The 19,048-nt window shown below is 52.8% G+C and overlaps 1 protein-coding gene across 10 annotated transcripts in view; it reads right to left on the reverse strand.

Annotated features, from left to right (window-relative positions):
- Mcf2l (MCF.2 cell line derived transforming sequence like) overlaps positions 1-19,048 on the reverse strand; it is a 139,259-nt gene that overhangs the window by 24,810 nt on the left and 95,401 nt on the right. For all 10 annotated transcript variants that reach the window (XM_055608494.1, XM_055608499.1, XM_055608497.1 and 7 more), the window contains 4 exons: positions 11,087-11,177; positions 3,350-3,469; positions 1,335-1,451; positions 640-789 (listed from right to left, as the gene is read on the reverse strand). In XM_055608494.1, the coding sequence (XP_055464469.1) occupies positions 640-789; positions 1,335-1,451; positions 3,350-3,469; positions 11,087-11,177 (478 nt within the window). The remainder of the gene's footprint in view (positions 1-639; positions 790-1,334; positions 1,452-3,349; positions 3,470-11,086; positions 11,178-19,048) is intronic.

The following is a 19,048-nucleotide window of genomic DNA, read 5'->3' on the forward strand; positions in this document are numbered from 1 at the left end:
CTGCTTACTTGTGGCAAAGCTAGTGTTACAGGTCACTCAAGGCATGAGGACAAGGTCAAAAGTAACTGGAAACCAGACTTTCTAGCATCTGCCTCCTGTAGTTGGCCTCTTTGTGCAAAAGGCCTTTTGTAGTGTGTAAGTGACAGGCCTCGCAGAAGCTGGGCACCGTCCTTGGGACACACAGCAGCTTACAGCAACCCAGACCCTGCTGTCTCAGAGCCACCAGTGACGCAGATGTCTACAGCAGGTAATGAACATCTTTACCCTAGAAACCACGAGAATTCTCGGCGCAATGATGGTTCATGCAGCAAATTCACCCATAAGGAACCAGAGTAGAGGCCCTGGCCCCAGCAAACGGCACACCCACCAGAGAAGTACTCTGATCTTGGCGTTGCACAGACTCTGAAGTCCCTCAGGTATTCCGGGCTGAGGGCACTGCCCACGCATGCACATGTGTTCTAACACGGCTCGCTTACGGGGTTTGGCTTTGAAAACGGTTACGGTCAGTTCTCAGGATCCTACCGGGCATCTTAGAGACCTGCTTGCTTCTGGCCCTTCCGGGTGGCAATTCACCTGACGTCTTGTGTCTGGGATCAAATCTGCCTGCCCCGAACCTCAGCCACAGGGAGATGCACTCACCTTCGCCTTGGCCTTCTTCTCTGTGTGCACGCTGAGCACCAGGCTGGTTGACTGGACATCATTAGGCAGTTCCGTTTCGGCCAGCTCGGTCCCAAAGGCCTGCAGCATCTGGGCTGTCTGTTTCACCATCAGGGCGAAGCTTTCAATTGCCTTGGGAGGAGGGAGAACACGGTCACAGAATCCTGCACACGGCCTGCAGCTCTGAAAGCTGACACCATGACCGCTGCTGGAAAGGAGAGGGTGGCCCCCAAGCCCTGTGGACACGTGTGTGCCAGCAAATACCTTCCCATGAGCGTCTCAACCTCACGCTTCTTCAGAAACATACCAGGCAGGCTTTGCGAACGTCCCTGTTACCCAGGGTCATTCTGCACTCAGGGTCTCGGCCTCCACCTCCTTGAGAGGAGGCTCGCTAGTGTGGAGACCACGACAACATAGAGCTTGGTAGGTTTTTATTTTATTAATTCTTTTCTTTTTCATCTCCAAGCTCCAGAGAAAGCCACACCCAAGCTTATTACTCATGCTGTTTCTTTACAGTGACTAAGGTCTACTGAGACCATCTCCTCATTCTTGGGGAAGAAACGTCAGTGAGCATGCTTTCTAAAAGGCAGTGTTGTCATGTGAAAACAATTCTGCCGGGGTGGGAACTAGCGAGAACATGGCTACATACATACTAGCGAGAACCCAGGCCCACTCACTGTGCGGTGGCACAGCCACCTGGCGTGGCAGTAGTCCAGGGTCCCCCCGAGGTCCTCGGTCAGCTGTGACTTGTCAATGTAGCCGTGCAGTTCTGGCACTGAGCTTAGCATCATGACCTAGGAGAGAGGGGGTCACCATCAGGCGTCCTGCCCTGGACTCCAGGGTGGCTCTGGCTTCTGACTTGAATGGGTCCAGGTCTGCCCTCTGGTTGACGGACCCCACGCAAGCCTCTTGTTGATACTGCTCCGTGGCCTCCGTGTCTATCTGAGGCATGCTAGGGTGGATGTCAGCGGGAAGTGGTGAGGACCTAGTGAGCCCCCTGGACATGAACAAGCCCTGCATAGGGTGCCCGGCCTGTCCTAGATGTCTGGTGGGAGCTCCTCTCTGGCGAGGAGCTCAGCATGCTAAGGGAATAGAGCATTACTTCCTAAGGAGGCAGTTTCTGCTTGCTCCTGCTGAGCCTGTCACAAGCAACATTTTAGGGACCAATGAGGAGCAATTTAGCAGCAGAGTCAGGCTCCTGTCTCATCAGATTGACTGAAGATACCAAAGAGGTTCCACTGTGTGTGGTCACAGCGGCCAGCCAAGCTCTTCACCCATGGCTCAATTTCATCTTCCTTTTGTCATTTTTGAGGCTACTCTACCCCTGAGTTTGAGATGAAAATACAGACTTTGCTCTGTAAGCTGTCAGGCAGATACTACAGAATAAACTTTCAAAGGCTCCGGGCAGATGCTATTTGATACCATGACATACATTATTCAACACTGAGTCAGTTTAAAGTGGGGGCTCTCCACTGGGGGTGTCTGGAGACAACCTGGCTCGTTACAATAGAAAAAATGCTCTGGTGACTGCCGGGCAAAGTCAGGGTTGTTGGGAACCCCACCACCCAACAAGGAAGCGTTCACACTGCCGAGAGCGGTGCTGATGTTAGGCCCTAACTGAAGTACGACTGCCAGATAAAAGTGTTAGAGTCTCAGTTTGAGCTAGAAAAAAAGTGTCTCACGGAGCTGCTCCACTTCCTCTCGGTTCTTCTAATAAACTTATCCACATGCTGCCAAATAACCTTGGCTCATTGCCAGCAGGCCGAAGAGGGATTGGGTAACTCAAGGAACCAAGCCGCTTTTAACCCTAACCTTAGTGTTGGCCCGTGGTGTGTGTGTGCATGTGCTGTGCAGTTTTCACCACCACAGACAAGGCGAGGAGCCCAAGGATGCTCCTAGGGAGCTCTCTTGCCCTGAGGTCAGCCCAGTGGAGAAAGGTGCCACATACCTTCCAAAAGCCAAGTCTTTCAATAATTCTAGAATTTATCTAAGATTAGTCTATGAGCTTTCGGGTGCCACATCAGTTTTTGGAAACCTATCTTTGACACCTATTAACCTATTAATAATACCATGAAACAGTTGTACAAAGGAGACTATTCACTAGTATGGATGACCTCAACCTTGTTTCCCCCAGATGCTCAGAGGCAAAGAAAGCTGTGTCAGTGTGGCTAGCTTGCTGAGAGAGAAGGGCCAGGTGCTGACGCCATCTGATCGTGAGAGGGAAGGACACAGGGTTAGTACAAACACCACAGGGCTCAGAGGCAAGAGCCATGGGCATCCCCAGCATATCTAGTTGTGAGAGCAGGACTTGAACCTTTATCTGTTGCCCTGGGTGGTTCCAACTTAACTAGGACTAAGAAATAGGCTGTCCAGAAAGAGACGCCGCAAGGCACAGGTACAGCATCAGCCCAGCATAGAACTGTCCCATGACTTACAGTGTTCTGATGGAGCGATCCTCTGGGATCTACTCAAGGCCTTGAATGCATGGACCACTAGCTGGGGCAGGGCAGGGCTCAGGGGAGGGAGAAATCTTAGAGCTCCCTCCGACAGAACTCAGGGGAGTGCAGCTTCCGACCAGCTCCTGTGGGATTTTATTTACAGTGCAGAATGGAGGTCACTCCCTGAGAGTTTACCATGCGCCAAGAATGCACTTAGGCTCGGTTCTGCTGACACAGCACAAGTGAGCACTCACCGGCACTTTCATCTTAAAGTCATCTCTGTTGAACTTGAAGGCGATGTCCGAGAGAGTCCGCTGGAAAAAGCCGGTGGGCCGGAGCACAAGGACAAGCTGCAGGTTTGCTGGAAAAGAAGCCTGCAAGACAGAAGAAGGCCCGGAGCATTTGCCATGTGCAGCCCAAGCCATGCAACCCACCTACTGCTGCAGCTGACGGTGGCTTCACACTGATGCTGCTTATAAATTTAAAGCCTAGAGCATATTACAGCTGTTAGGGGTTAAATGATGGATCTGCTATTCCCAAGGTGGAGTTTTAGGTCCCAGCATTCACAATGGACTCATTTGGACCAAGGGTCTTCCCACAGCTAAGGTGCCTGAATCTCACACTTCTAGTCCTGAGAAGTTTCTGTTGTTCAAACCACCCCATTGTGACACCCGTCACGTCAGCCACAGGGTACGAATGGACTTGCATGGAAAAAGAGGCAAGGAGGAATGTTTGTGTAGCACCTGAAGCCAAGATCAATCTAAACTCCCCACAGTGTCACACTTACACATACACCCTTGAACAGTTAGCTACTCGTGTTTGGTTACTCCTTTGACTCTTGCAAGGTGTTTGACCTTGGGCAGGGTAGTGCCTCTGTTTTCCCATCTGCAAAATGGGAAATGAAGCTGACGCCTGCCTCATTACTCACTATAGGTAAAGGAGCATGTCCAGGTCATTTGGTACCAACACTGATGTCTATCCCTCACTGGCCTCCCACTCAGGACAATGTGCATTAGTGTCCATCCCTGTGGCTGGCCTCCCGTTCAGGAGCTCGGACACTGGCCTTGCTCTGGAAGAAAACGTTCTTCTGCTGAGCCCTGAGCCCTTGGATCTCACGGGCTCTCAACGTGGCGGTGCTCATATCACCTGTTCTGTCATACTTTTCAGTCACAGGCATGCTGAGACACAGGGACCTGGTGAGGGCTCTCTCTGAGGGGATATGGAAGCAGGGTGCTGGAAACCACTGAGGGCTCCGCTGTAGACAGTGCCCTTCAATTCATACTCTTCCCCTGGTGACCTGGCACCCCCCTGCCCTGCCATGCCAGGGCGCTGGGACAAGCCTCTGTCCACAGCCTTCCTGTGTTCTGCAGGCACATGCCCGGCTGCTCACTCAGGGTTGTGAGTAGACAATGACAGTGATCAGACTTTGTCCCCGGTGGCCTGGGAGAAAGTGAGCACTCAGTCCAAGGACAGAACACTGCCCTGCAAAGGCAGAAGCCGAGGGTGGATTCTGGACTACTGAACACGAGGGCTTCCAGCCTTGTCCTCTATGTGAGACTGGACACCACTATTTAAGGAGACGCTGTCAGGGCAAGCAGCTTTCCTCGAGGTGACAATGAGTCATACTTCTCTAAACTTCAATTAGCTTTGTCACCGGATCCACTCCTCCCACAAGTCTGGCTCTGTAGGATGGGATAATGCCTGAACCCCTAAAAGATAAACAGCACCCTCACATTCCCAACAGGTACAGACTCGCTGGGGTGAGGTACCCTCACCACTGGCTAGCAGTGGCCTCCAGAATCTCTTGCAGCTACTATTTCTTTTTCTTATCTGCTTTAGTTTCTGTTAAGCTATTGGCTTTTCTCATTAAGTAGTTGTATAAAAACTAAAATAAATGTAAGCCACGCGGGGAGGTCTTAGGGATGTGCACAACAGCAGAGTAAATGCTGTGTGTAACGCTGGGGAAAGTCTTTCTAAAATACAGGAGTGGGCAGATGAGGATTTGATATTGGTGTTTTGTAAAATACTCAGTAATTGTAAATCATAAAGTGACAGCAGGCTTCTAACATAAACTATCATATATTTTCTGTGTGGCACATGGGTCATGCCCACGTCTTCCTCCAGGCTCAGAGCCATGTGTGCCCAGCCTATGTCCTGTGCTTAGTAAAGCAGCTGACACCGGGCCAGCCAACAAACAAAAGTTAATGTGAAACTACTGTTTGTATCTCAGTGTTAAGCAGCCAGAAAACCCTGGGTCTAAGGCGCCCTCCTGAGATGCTAAATGCCAGCCATGGGGCCTCTGCTGGAGGCTTCAAAGACGCCAGCCACAGGCGCGTGAGACAGACCAGTGTTAATAACTCACAAGGCCTCCGGCCACCCTGCTGTGCGTGCCACAGGCAACGTGCAACACACCCTCCCGGACTTGACATCAGTTAGGCTTGGGGAAGCGAAGCAGGAACATCCTGCTCTGCAGATTTGAGAGACATTGTGTCGGGAGCCGTGAGGAAAGTGGGACAGTGGGACGCTGTCATCGGAGCAGCTGCCTCTCCTGTCCTCACCCCACGCAGGGCCTGCAGCTGTTCCTCCAGCTCTGCTCTGCAGAAGCTCCGGCTGGCTCTTGTCACATCTCCCCTATAGGTGGCAGCGTGACTACCAAGCTCACACTGGGAGCCGAGAGGCATTTCCTGTGCTCTTCTTACAGACTTGTAAGCTCTCTTTCTTCCAGGGGTGGTGACATCCACACCTACCCCCCAGGAGGAAAGTAGAGTCGTCTGAGTGATGGTGGGCAGGCACAGGAAAGTGTGTCTGCAGGTTGGGCGGAAACCAGGAGGTGCAGGCGGGCCTAGCACCGCCTGCCATAAGGCCTCATGAGGACACATCCTCGAAAAAGCGCCCAGTACTCTCAGTTTGGGCAAGAGTGTGAGGATCCCTGTGGCTGCAAACGCAGGAGGAAGAGTTGAGGAAGAGGCCACTGGCTAGTCCTGAAGCACTGCCACACATGGCATGGCACGCTCGTCACAAACACAGCCATCTTCTAGTGATGGCAGGGATTTGACCTGATGGGACACATGGGTGCCTGGTACCCACTACAGAGGTTCCTGCTGTGCTGACTAGCCAAGGTAAGGAGGCGCCCGGCTGCCCTTCACGTGTCACTGACCTTGGGTTGTAGCAGAAGATACACACGCATTTCTGGAGATGGGGGGGGGGGGTCTGACCACACAGTTCATTAGGAAATAGACTTCAAGAGCATATCGTCACATTTATGGACAGTTACTCCTGCCATAACTGTTGTGACAATGTTGGCATTACTGTGCCACTGTGAATCTTGGTCACACAAGCACAGCTTTATTTTCAGTGGGTACATAGCTACGAGTTGGAGGATAACTTCCCACAATTATGCGACCAGTTCTCATGGGCTCAGCAAGCAGTGTGTGGTTGCATGTGCAGGTGAGCTGGCGTGTGTGTGGTACATTCATGGATGTACCTTTGTACATGTGTATCTGTGTAGTCTGTTGCATATGTGTACCCGTGTGTGTGGGTGTATATCCAGGTACACATCTGTGTATACAGGTGCACCCACATATGAGTGTAAGCGGATCTGTGTACATGTGTAAGTGTCCATGAACCCATGCGCGTGTGCATGTACACCTTTGCATGTGCCCGTATGCTTTCATGTGCCCATGGATGTGTGCACCTGTAGGCACATCTCTGTACGCCTGTATCTTTGTGTACACGTGGACATGTGCCTCTCTGTGTATATGCTGCCATGTCTGTCACCTGGATATATGTCTGGGGACATCCATGATGTCTGTACCCTCGTCTCTGTGTGCATGTTTCTGTGCATGCATGTGTTTGCGCCCGTGCGTGTACCCGTTGGCAAGCTTCTCGGTGTATATGCAGCCGCAGGACAGGAACCAAAGGGTAGCAGATGTGTTTGCTGGCTGGGTGACCTGCAAGCCCAGCTTCCTCGGACACAAGTTTTGAACAGTCTGTGCACACTACATCAGTCCCACAGCAAAGGGAGTTCTTCCCCTGGGCACACTGAGCAACACTTTAGATTCCGTTTCCTTGGACTTAGGGGCCAGCTCAGAAGATCACTTGCCACACACATGCAGGCCCTGAGCTGAATCCCTCAGCACACGCAAACAGAAGGGGCGGGCAGCACATGGAACATGGCAGCGTGCACCTGCGATCCCAGCACCTCGGAAGTGCAAACAGGAGGGCCCCTGGGACTTGCTGGCTTGCCAGCCTAGCTGGAGCAGAGTCCCAGGTTCAGCGAGACATTGTCTCAAAGAGTAACCAATCGAGAGTCTTGGACTCTGGTCTCCTCACCCCTTCACACATACATACATTCTCTCTCACACGTTTTCACATATACACAAAATCAGCCTCCTTGGGTGAAAATGCCAGGGCTTAGATTTAGTTTGAACTAGGCCACCTAGGAGTATAAACATGGACTCTCTATGACGATATCACCAAGTGTTAACACAGACAGAAACACACAGTACAGTGAGGATGGCTACTCAAAACTCTGAACCAACTGCTTGGCCGAGGAGAGCTGAGGAGGTGCCTGGGCTCTCCGCTTTGGGGTGGGCCATCGCTGTCTTTGCTCACTGATGGAAACCAGGAACTGGGGGCACTGACACACATAGGCAGACAGACACACACTTTGCTGCTGATGGTGGCACTGGATTTTTGGCTCCTTCAGTTTCTAATTTTTCTAGTTCCAAGCAAAGCTGGAGGCATCAAAAAGGAAAAAGATCACCCCAAAGCTGGGAACGCCAACTCACGAGGCGGCACAGATGGTGGCTAAGAATAGCAGTCCTCCCGAGTCTTACGTAAGTGTGGCTCAGCAGGAACCCAGGCGCAGGAGGCAGAAGCCCCTGTGGCCTCCTTGCCTTTGAGGCACTGTGAGAGGGCCTGTATGGAAGCCTTCCTGGGGACCTGGCCAGTTGAAGCAAGCTTCCCTGAAACTACCTGGACCACAAAACCCAGTGGTCTTGGAGCCCCTAGTCTGGGTGTTTGCTCACGACAGGCTGCTTCTGGACACCCCCTAACACCAGGATCCTGGCAGAGACATCACACTAGTCTGCCTCTCCAGCTATGTATGGATGGACCTACAGGCCTTCCCATACCGGGCCCCCAGGTGTGGACCCCAGTGTGCCGATGCTGTGCTTCCTAGCCAGGTGACCCTCAGAGGCCTGGGAGGAGGACAACTGAGCCCTCGAGTGGAGTTTCATTTCCTAGTGTGTTGTCCTTCCCTGGGCTTCAGCTAGTGAGGCTGAGACCGCGTCCCTCATCACAGACATAACGAAGACTTTGTGTCTCAGCCCTCACTTCTCCTGCCCTCCTTGCTAAACTCACAAACAGTCCTCACTTCTGCTAGTCCCTGTCCTCTGTGCTACTCACACACATGCAGCAGGCCCTTTCAGAGAGCCTTGCCTGGGGTCTGAGCCAGAAAGGAAGGTGGGCCTAGTCCTAGAGCAGCAACAAACTGGCTTGTAGATTGTATGCCCACTCTGGGGATTTCAGCACCTTCTTGCATGCTGCCTGTCATCCCCAGCGCCCTGGAGGCAACTTCCTCCCACTGCACTGCACACACAGCGTGGCTGTCCACTCTTGGATCACCTTTTCCTCATTTTCACGGGCCCGTCCCGGGCCTGGCCCACAGTAGTTGCACAGAACACCTATTGGAATTGTGTTAATAACATTGGTCATTTCTTATGGAGATCAAAGAGAATTTTGCTGGAATAAATCATAACTTCTGTTACTTCCTAGCACTGGCAAATGCTAAGAGTCGTAGGGAAAATGCCTCCTGTCGTCAAGACCAGGCGCAGCTGCAGAGTGAGGCCTGACCCAAAAGCAGGCAACTACAGCAGAGAAAACACAGGACAACGTAAAAATAAAAGTCAAATCCTTTCCTTACAGCCGCTGTGTGCACAAAGCAAAGTTTGAGGGAGGGTCCGGCTTGCTTCGGATCCCACCTTGTTCCAATCTACATTCACACTTGACAAGGGGAGTCCTGCCTGCAGCAGGGTGTGTGAGGTGGCAAGGCGGAATGTGGGGGGCAGGTTTGCAGGCCTGCTTCAGCCTCAAAAGGAATTTCTGGGGAGACGACCTTGTATTTGGAAACACATCTTCTAAGCTGGGAGTGACCCACTAGATAAAACAGGGACGGCTCTGAGGGTGATAGTTCCCAGGACCCACAAGTTTGAAGGGGAAAAGCGACCCCACAACTTGTCTTCTGACCTCCTCACACATGCCATGGCACATGGGTTCCCCAAGTAAGTAAATGTAATTAAACAGCTAAAATGCAACTCTCTTTCTCTCTCTCTCTCTCACACACTGATGGTCTCTCCATCACAGTGTGACCAGGTGTGATATGTTCGAGAAGCAATTGTGGTCATGCTGGTCCCACGCATCTGCACAGCGACACTTCTGCAAAGGTAAAAGTGGAACAGGAGCCATGGAGAAGGGAGTGTAGACTCTGAGTAGGTGTAAGCTAGAGAGTGGGGAGAGGGGGACAGAGCAGAGGCTGCCCAGGTGGTGCCTGGGTAGTGCAGGTGGCAGGATGTGACGGGAGGCTCTGAGGGCATGGTCTCATCACAGGAATGCGGGCACAAGCTGGGCCAACCCCAGAGCCATCAGGGCCACACTGGCTCCTGCTACCCACACTGGTAAAACTTGTCGTGCCGGCTTCTTTACACTGTTGGAAGAGCGGGGGGGTGGGGATGCTGCCGTTGAGCAGGAGGGGCAGGGGCCTAGTGGTGTCAACCCAGGACTAACTGATCCACCCCAAAGGACCTGTCCAGGCCACACAGTCGGCCTGGGCAGCCTGTTACAGCCTCCTGCACACATCCATCTGACTGAAAACACTGGTGTGGACACACGTCTATCCACAGTTGATGGACACCAGGGGTGCCTTCCACAACCTGGGCCAGGACAGCAACCGTGTAATGACCTGTGTCTTGTGAGACCCCCGCTCAATGATGAAAGAATGACTACTTGTGGGGAGGGGAAGACAAGGGAGTTGGGAGCGCCCTCACTCTAGGCACCCCCACAGAACAGCACAAGGTGGTTACAGGATGATGCTCCATGAGGGTCAGGTTTTCACCCAGACTATAGCCATGAGAACTACAGTAGACACAGGGCCTTTAGTTTTCTTAATGAGGAATGGGTTCTTGCAGCTCCCAGCCTGCAGCACAGCAGCCCCTAAGTGGGGGTTGTGGGGGAGGCCCAAGGTCACCTATGAATGCCTGACTCAGAGCACGAGGCCAGAAGAACTTGACACCATAGGATCAGTTGCCCAGAGACCTGGGGAGCAGCTAAGCAATCCCAGCCCGGAGCCATGGTATTGATGGACAACCAAACTTTGGCTCCTCTCTGGAACTGCAGGTGACAGGTGGGGCAGCAGGTGTGGGTAAGCCCGTCTTGGAAGAAGCGGCCATATGAGGCCTGTGGGTGGATGGGACAGCTGCTGAAGGAAGATTTCCGCTGCCTTGGTCTCACTGTGCGAAGTAACTGCAGGCTGAAACAGCCAGCATGCCCTGCGGCTTCAGTTGCCATTTCAGGGGCTGCAGATGGTCCCCAGAGCTGAGGGTCCCTGCCTGCTATGAGGGCTCAGTAGCAAGGACCAACACAACTCAGGACTAATGTTAAACAGCCCAATGTGGAAAGGAGAGAGTGGCGGAAACAGCGACTGGATTCAACATCCAACATCTAGCCTGAAGACCAACATGCTCAGAACCTTCTCTGCTCAGAACTTCCACACTCCATTAACTGAATCACAACAGAGCCCCAAGAGTGACCATCTAGGAAAATGAACATGCCCAGAGATCGATCAGGAGTCCTTCTGGGCAGGGCAGGGCTCGGCCTACCCCTGGCTAGGTCCCCTGGGAGCCACCTGAATCCCCCACCTTTTTCACAGACTAGAAAGAGAAGTGGCCAGGTGCCATCCTCAAGGAGCGTGCTGAGCCCCACGAGGTACTTACGGCTATTCGCAGGACCGATGCCTTCACGGAGGTCCATTTGTCCTGCCTTCGGTCTATGACCAAGATGAATCCAATGCCAGCATCTTGCAAACTGAAACAAGGAGAAACACTTGGAGTCAGCATGTGCTGGCAGCAAACCTGGCTTCCACGGGTACCAGGGACCCCACCATGCCATGCCATCTCTGCACTGCATGCCAAAGTGTATGCCAGAGACAGGTCTCAGCTTCTGAAGGCCCAAGCGGCCCCACCCTGTAATTCCCAGGACTTTCTTCCGGGCAAAGGAGAACAGATACTTTCGGTATGTGGTTTATTTCTCAGCATCGATTCACAGATCAGCAGAGGCCCCTCCTCCTGGAGCAGCCTGACAGCTTCCTGCACTGTAAGAGCCAAGCCATGTCTTTTTGTGCCACCAAAACAAGCTTCAGGACCCCACACATCACGTTAGCCCCAGCATCTGAGGTCCCGTGTTCATCCACATTAGAAAGCAGCTCCTGATGACATCACAATTTTGGGTGAAAATCTCCCGGGTGTGTGGAGGCTCCCTGCTGTCTGTGGGGCTTGAGGCTTGAGCATCTGCCCTCCGAGGCGGCAGCAGCGACATCTGGGAGGAAGACGGGGCAGCATCTCGCAGTTGTGCAGCGCGCCCTGCGTCTCTCCGCTCAGCCTGGCGGCAGAAGCCTGAGTCACCGGGTGGAAGTGGGAGGTCTCCCTCTGCTGGGTAATTTCACATCCAAGCCAATTGTGCGACGCCAGCAGCCACTGCTGCCAGCCAATCCTCCGCAGAAAGGAACCAGACAGGCTGGGGGAGGCCCTGGCTCTGAGCGCCTGGTCTCCGGATCTGTGAACTCTCAGCAAGCCATTTCTGTGCTTTAAGGGAAAGTCAGAATTCTCCAGCGCACTATAAATTATGCAGGCAACAGAGCTGCATGCTGCAACGGCATTAACAGGCCATTCTGGGTCTCGGCAGGGGTATGCGAAGCTCACACCAGTGTGCTGCTGACCACCCAGGACACGGGGGATGACAACTCCACGTGTTCAATGACACGCAGAACACTTCTGGGGAAATGCCCACCTACAAATAAGTTTCTTCTCAAATAGCTTCCTGCTGCTGCTGCTGACTCAGCAGGATTGCAGACCCCTCTCTGCCCCTGCTGGTTCCACTGGGTTAATGCCTGAAGGTGTGGAAACAAAATAGATCTCCAGTCCTGCTCTGGCCTGGACAACACAGGCACCTTACACCCCAAGGTAGTATGGGGGCCGTGACTTTACTGAGAGGCCCTACACGGGGCTTCGCTCCGTTTGATGTGGTGCTTAATGGCTGGTGGGTGAATGCAGCTCTCCTGGCCTGGCCTGTACCATGTGGTCGGTCCACAGGGCAGCTCAAATCCAGACAGGGAGGTAGCAGCATTGCAGTGGCCACATGGTGGGCACGGACAGATCCTGGGTGATGGGCTCCCAGCCACCCCGTCAATGTTATAGGCTATTTCCCTATGATGCTTGAGATCTGTGCACAATCAGAGGCCCTGAAGCCACGTGCCAGCGGGGCTGACAGGAGCCCACCTCCTGCTTCCCTCCTCTACTGCAGGGGAACACACAGGTCCACTCTGTAGCTCTGAGGTAGTCCTCCAAGTCTGCCCTTTCCTAGAGTGACAGGTCTCAGAACGATGGGACTCCACCAAACACAGGAGCCTCAGTCCAAACAGTCCTGCCGCATGCTTCCTGTCCCAAACCAGGGCTGAGGAGTACCCACCGAAGGCAGGGTCAGTCTGGGGGCTTCCTAACCACAGCCAGCACCCAAGGGGTGTGCATAAGGGGAGATAGCGCTCTTCTGTGATTCCCTGTGACTGCTTTCGGTCTCCTCTACAAATACAGGAGTAAGAACAGCATTTGCCTGCTGGGGCCACTGTGAATCACGAGCAAATTCAGTAAAAGTAGAGATGTGTGGCATCTCTACACAGTGCGGTGCAGTGTGACTCAGTTTCCCCCTTTCCCTGAAGCAATTTCTATTATGGAGGAATCCCAGTTCCTTTCTCCAACCTCTCCACACTCCCCTTGAGGGAGCTGGGGACACAGCACTAGGTATATTTGCTTGACATGTGGCATAAAGGCTGGGGCTTGGATTCCAAGTGCCCACATAAGAAAAGAGCTGGCACAGCAGTGCACACCCGTAAGCTTAGAACAGGGGAGAGTGACACAGGAGGATCGCTGGGGCTCACGGTCCGCCAGCTGGGCCAAAGTGAGTTCCAGATATGGGGAGACCCCCTGACACAAAAAATAGGGTGGCGTGATTGAGGAAGACATTGAATCTTGACCTCCGGCCTCCACATGCATGCACATGTGGATCCATCACACTCACATATATGTGTATACACACATAAAGCTATCCCTTCACAATTCCACAATAGGCCCTACAGCTGAGGCCCTTGCAAGCCAGAACATTCTCTTCAGAGGAATAAACTTAACAGTGCAGCCAGGGTCCTGGACCCACCCCAGGCCAATGGAGCAGCTAGGGAGCCTGCACCCAGCTTGCCTTTTCTTTCGTGCATCTGTGAAAATGCCCAAGAATGCACACACACTTTCTGTTGGCCACACACAGGCACAGCACATTCCAAACCCCTTCATCCATGAAGCTCAGGCCCTACACCCAGGGCCATGGGTGTGGCCTTCACTCACTCATACTAAACATCTGGATTTTTCTAAATTCCTGCACTGTGAACACTGATATCACACAAGTCAATCGGAGCGAAAAATACTATCACACATGAATACTGTCTTAGTCAGGGTTTCTGTTGCTGTGGTGAAACACCATGACCAAAAAGCCAAATGGGGAGGAAAGGGTTTATTTGGCTTACACTTCCATCTCACTGCTCATCACTGAAGGAAGTGATGGCAGGAACTCGAAAACAAGGCAGGAACCTGAAGGCAGGAGCTGATGCAGAGGCCATGGAGGGAGATGCTTACTGGCTTGCTCCTCTTCATTTTAGATCTGCAGAAGAGTGACCACTAATAACTATACAACATAGTCAATACTTGGCTGTCTCAAATCTCCTCTGCCAATGCAATTAATCTGAAACTCCTCAATTTAGCCTCAGGCAGATATTTTTGGACAAGGGCAGAAAACAGCCACATTCTTCACCTAAATATCACAAGAAATGCTCTCTAGGTCACTTACTAATATTCTTCTCCTCTGAAATGTCTACATTGCTCTCAGCACCACTGTTTTTTATGCTCCTGCTAGCATGGCCCATTAAGTTCTGCCCAAAGCATTCAACTACTTTTCTAATCCAAAGTCCCCATGTCCACATTCTGCCAACAACCAGGCCTGTCATGACAATATTCCAGTCCCTGGTACCAACTTCTGTCTAGTCAGTGTTCATTTGCTGTGAAGAGACACCATGACCACAGCAACTCTTATAAAGGAATATTCTTGGGGCTGGCTCACAGTTTCAGAGGTTTAGTTCATTGTCACCATGGAGGAGAGCATGGTGGCAGGCAGCAGACATGGTGCTGGAGAGGTACTGAGGGGCTACATCCGATCCACAGGCATCAGGAAGAGACAGAGAGGGACACTGGGACCGGCTTGATCTTTTGAACTCTCAAAGCTCACTCCAAGTGACACATTTTATTCAACAAGGCCACACTGCCTAATCCTTTCAAATAGTGCTACCCCTTGGTGACCAAGCGTTCAAATCTATGAGCCTTCGTGGGTCATTCTCTCTTAAACTACCACAAATGCAAACACACACGCTAAAAGGGTTAAAAACACACGCTAGAAAGGTGGACCAGTGTGCAAGCTGTGTTTCCGGATGGACTGCTGGTTTATGGCTTGACACCTGAGTGTGGGAAGGCATCTGTACCCTTGTTCCACTGCCCAGCAGCTCACCATCTGGGACACAGAGAACTCCAGGGCAGTAGGCTCCTTCATGATTCACGCCAACTTAAGGTCAGGCCCCGATTTCTGACTCAGGGCCTTCTGCCTTGCTGAGTGGGTATGGCAGTGTGTGGACTAATACCACCACAGTTCTTTCCAAGGCTTCATGGCGACTCTGTGAGGCTGAGACTCTCTTATGAAGCACAGAAAAGGTTACCTTCCTTTCTTTCTTCTTTTCTTTCCTTTCCTTTTTTTTTTCTCTCTCTCCCCTTTCTTTCTTTCTTTTGCCCACTTCACAGACAGTTGGACCTGCTATACTAGATCACTAGGACACCACAGCCGCCTCCCAGGGTCATACTCACTGTAGGAAATCTTGGAATGAATCAGCCCCCTTTTCCTTACCATCACTGGCAGCTCCCAGCCTCAGGGCACACCTGGCTGGCCCCCAGCCACACCCTTATCATGTATCCTTCTATGAGGGTCCAGGCAGAGCCTCCTCTTGCTGCCAGCATCTTCTCCCTCCCTCCCTGCCTGCCGGGGACACTAACCTACAGGAGGGGAAGGCTCAGATGAAGGCGGTCCCAACATCATAGTGACTCCTTGCCTGCACTCCCAGCAAGCCAGGCACTGGGATTGGCCCAGAGGGTGGTGGTTTCCTTGGGCTCTTGCAGGGATATGCCCTGGGCCTTGAGAGATAGCTGTGGCTGTCTGAAGGTAAAGAACTGGAGGAGTCGGCATGTGGGAGCCTCAGGTATCCCCTTGCATTTAGGTGCCAGCATTGCTAGACTACCTCTGTGGTCCCCAGCTCTGAAACATGTAAGTGGGGGTTCTCAAGCAGGCACATGAGCTAAATTTGAGGTCCATGAGCTCACTTTATTAAAGGGGGGGCTGGAGGACTCACAAAGGCTATTTTGGGAGTTTGGAATTTGCTAGAACCTTCTCTAAGGCTACTGTTGCTCAAGTTTGGAAGGCCTGAGGTTGAGCACAATGCCACTGGGCAGGAACAACAGTCATAGAATGACAGGCACAGGGCAGGGGTCTGTCCTACAGCTTCATGTTTCCCCAAGGCCTAGCTCAGTGGGATCTCACCAGACTCAGCAGGCGCACCAGGAGAACCTGCTTCATCCTACACTGGCTTGGGGTCAGCAGAGGTCAAACACCCCAAACCCTCTGATGTCATTCATGCCTGAACACGGCCCTCGGCGTGGCATGGCTGCCTCCCTCCTGAAATCAGAGCATATGTGAGTACCACAGGACACCTTCACAGGGTCAGGCCTGCTATCCCCTCAGAGCTGGAGTGAAGGAGGGGATTGTGGACTCTCGCCTGAGATTCTAGGCACTCCCTCCCTCCTACTTGCCTCTCCACATAAGCCTGCTGTACATAATCCTGTCCAAGCTCTCGGGGAGATGGTGCCCTTACTGTGATGCAGCTGTTTTGGGGTAACTCACAAGCCTATAAGCAAGGCCAGTCACCTCATCACTTTGAAAAGATGGACTTGGATGGGATCTTTCCTTGGCTTGTCATCAACGTCATCTCCCCGGAAAAGTTAACCCTATCGCTCACATAAGCAGAATGTCAGTCACAGGATAACAGTAAATATTCAAGGGCCAAACAGCAAGGGTGAGTGTTGGGGCCCGGGTCCAGCAGCTAAAGGTCAGAGCCCCTGACCTAACCCCAGCGCTTGCTACCCAAGTGTGGTGCGTCCCGTGGTGCCTGGATGAAAGGAACCAGCACTAGGAATCAGGAGAGGGAGTTGGGGCCTGGACAGGCAGGCAGTGGTGAGGGGAGCAGGGCCAAGAGTCTCGGGGTTAGCTCATCCCAAATGGAGCATCTCTGGCTAGCGGGACATGCTCCCTTCACTCCTCAGAGTGGGTGAAGTGTCTCACCCTACCTGACTGTCACTGTCTGAGTGACGCTGGAGTTTAAAAGCGGATCCCAGAGCACAGCCTACAAGATTTACAAATCAGTTATAAGAACGCAAGGGGGAGAGAAAGCATGTGGAAGCAGGGCCTGTCAGAGCTGCCTTGAGGTGGACAGTAAACACCTGTAACAGTTTGGCTGATGGCGCCCTCATGTGATTGGCATGGAGCTGCACAGCCAGGAAGTGCTGGAGCTGGATCATTCCCTACCCTGGCCCTCCTATCAGGTGCCAGGGCCTGGCAGCTTGGAGCTGGCTGTCCAAGCATCCCGAAAGCATAAAGCAGCAGAGTTTGTGAGGACCCAGCCTGGGCACTAGAACAGCTCCAGGACCGTAAGGCCATCTTCCCGAGGGCACCCATCTCCCCTGGGCTGCCTGGCTGACTCCTGCGGGGTCAGAGGGTTTGAACGTTGGCCTAGGAGGCCTGGAGTCAGTAGCTGACTCTCCTGAAACACGGGGGACCTGGTGCCTTCCGGGCAGGGGCAGGGGATGGGGCCATGGGACTGGTTGGTCTCTCCCACAGGTACATGTTGTTACTAAGGCCTGGCTCTGGGTGGGTGTGCCTAGCCTCAAGCCTCTCTGGAGGCACAGGTGTGCTATGGGTGGGTGGAGGCCAGAGGCACACTACATGACCAAAACACTCCCGGCTCTGGAGGACAGGGAGCCTAATGGAACCAAGGTTCTTTGGCCGCTGCTGGGCTCAACCGGCCTCTCCCTGAACATTAGAGAAGCGTGATTGGAGAGCCTGTTGTCTGAACCGGCCTGGATACACCCAGCTCACAGCTATCCTGGCTAAGCAGCCTCTGCCCTGCACCCCACCCCCCACCCCCGAACTCTCAGATCTGGATGTGTGAGGCCCAAGGGAGACATCTAGGAACTGTCCTCAAGAGGGGACAGAACATAACCTATTAATCTGGTAATGGCCATCCACCACAGCAGGCCCCGACTATGACAGCATGCACCCCAAAGCCCCCTGTTGACAGGCAGGTGCCCTTGGCCTGTTACACAATCAACGGCCATGTGGGTGTGAGCAGTCTTGAGATAAACCAACGCCTCTCTGTGGCTCCTGATGAGGAAGCAGCAACAGAGCTTTAGCACTTAACGCAGGTGTGGCGACGGCTTAGCGCGTGCATAGGTGCACACTCTCTACCCGTGCACTCACACTCCACGGAAACTTCCGTCTGAATGGCAGGAGCGTGTGTGGTGTGGGGGGCTACTGATCAGAGCAGGCATAGCACAGGTTTGACCTAAAAACCCATGAACTATCTATACCTACAGGACCTGGTGCTCCCCTGCTCCTCAGGGCCAGCTTGGTATCACCTCTACTTCCTGGCTCAGTCCTATATCCGTTGGCACAGCAGACTTTCTTCCTCTTCTGAAGACACACAGGGGCTCTGTTTTAACTCTTCCCCTGTTCTGCCCACCTTCAGCCCTACCCACCAACTTTCTCCACTCCTAGGCTGTGGTCTGCGCTCCAAATGTAAAAACGCATCATTCAGGATCTGCCACCTCTCCTAGGATGTCTGAGCGAGTCTCAGATGAAACATGGCCATTCCCCCAGCCTCCCCCTTAGCACTCCGACAGACTGAAGACAGGCTGCTCTCTGGGAACCCTCCAGTCCCATGTCCCATAATGGGACTGCTGAGACATTCAGCCTCAAGAACCAAACAGTTATTAGGTTCTGGGCCTCTCCAATGTGAGGTAGCGATGTTGGACTCCGTTGTTGGACTACCTTGGTCATAGCGTGTAAACCAATATAATGAGTCCTCTTCTACTATAGCTCTGTGGTTTCCGTTTCTTGAGCAAATCTTGACTAATATGAGCACCAAGGACACAGAAGTGGCTGCAGCTACTTCTGCTTTCTTGGTTTTCGGCAGCCGCCTCAGGGGCCAGGTCTCTTCTGCAGGCTGATGACCACCTTTGGACTGATGACCAGATTGGAATGGTAGCCAGGCTCTGGGAAACACTGAGCCTCAGCCACAGAGGGACTTCTTCCAGAACCATGAGCACATGGAGCCTTTCCCAAGGACGGAGACAGAGACTCACTCACCATGGATCTTTGAGCCCAGAATGGACAATGACTATTGACACTTTAAAAGAAAAAAAGTGGCTATATTTTGTTTTCTTGGAACAGGTTCCCCAGTAGCTCATCTGGACTTGACCTTCGAGTCA

The sequence above is a fragment of the Psammomys obesus genome, unplaced genomic scaffold (genome assembly GCF_907164565.1).
Source record: "Psammomys obesus unplaced genomic scaffold, mPsaObe1.curated_primary_1811, whole genome shotgun sequence".
Lineage (NCBI taxonomy): Eukaryota > Metazoa > Chordata > Mammalia > Rodentia > Muridae > Psammomys > Psammomys obesus.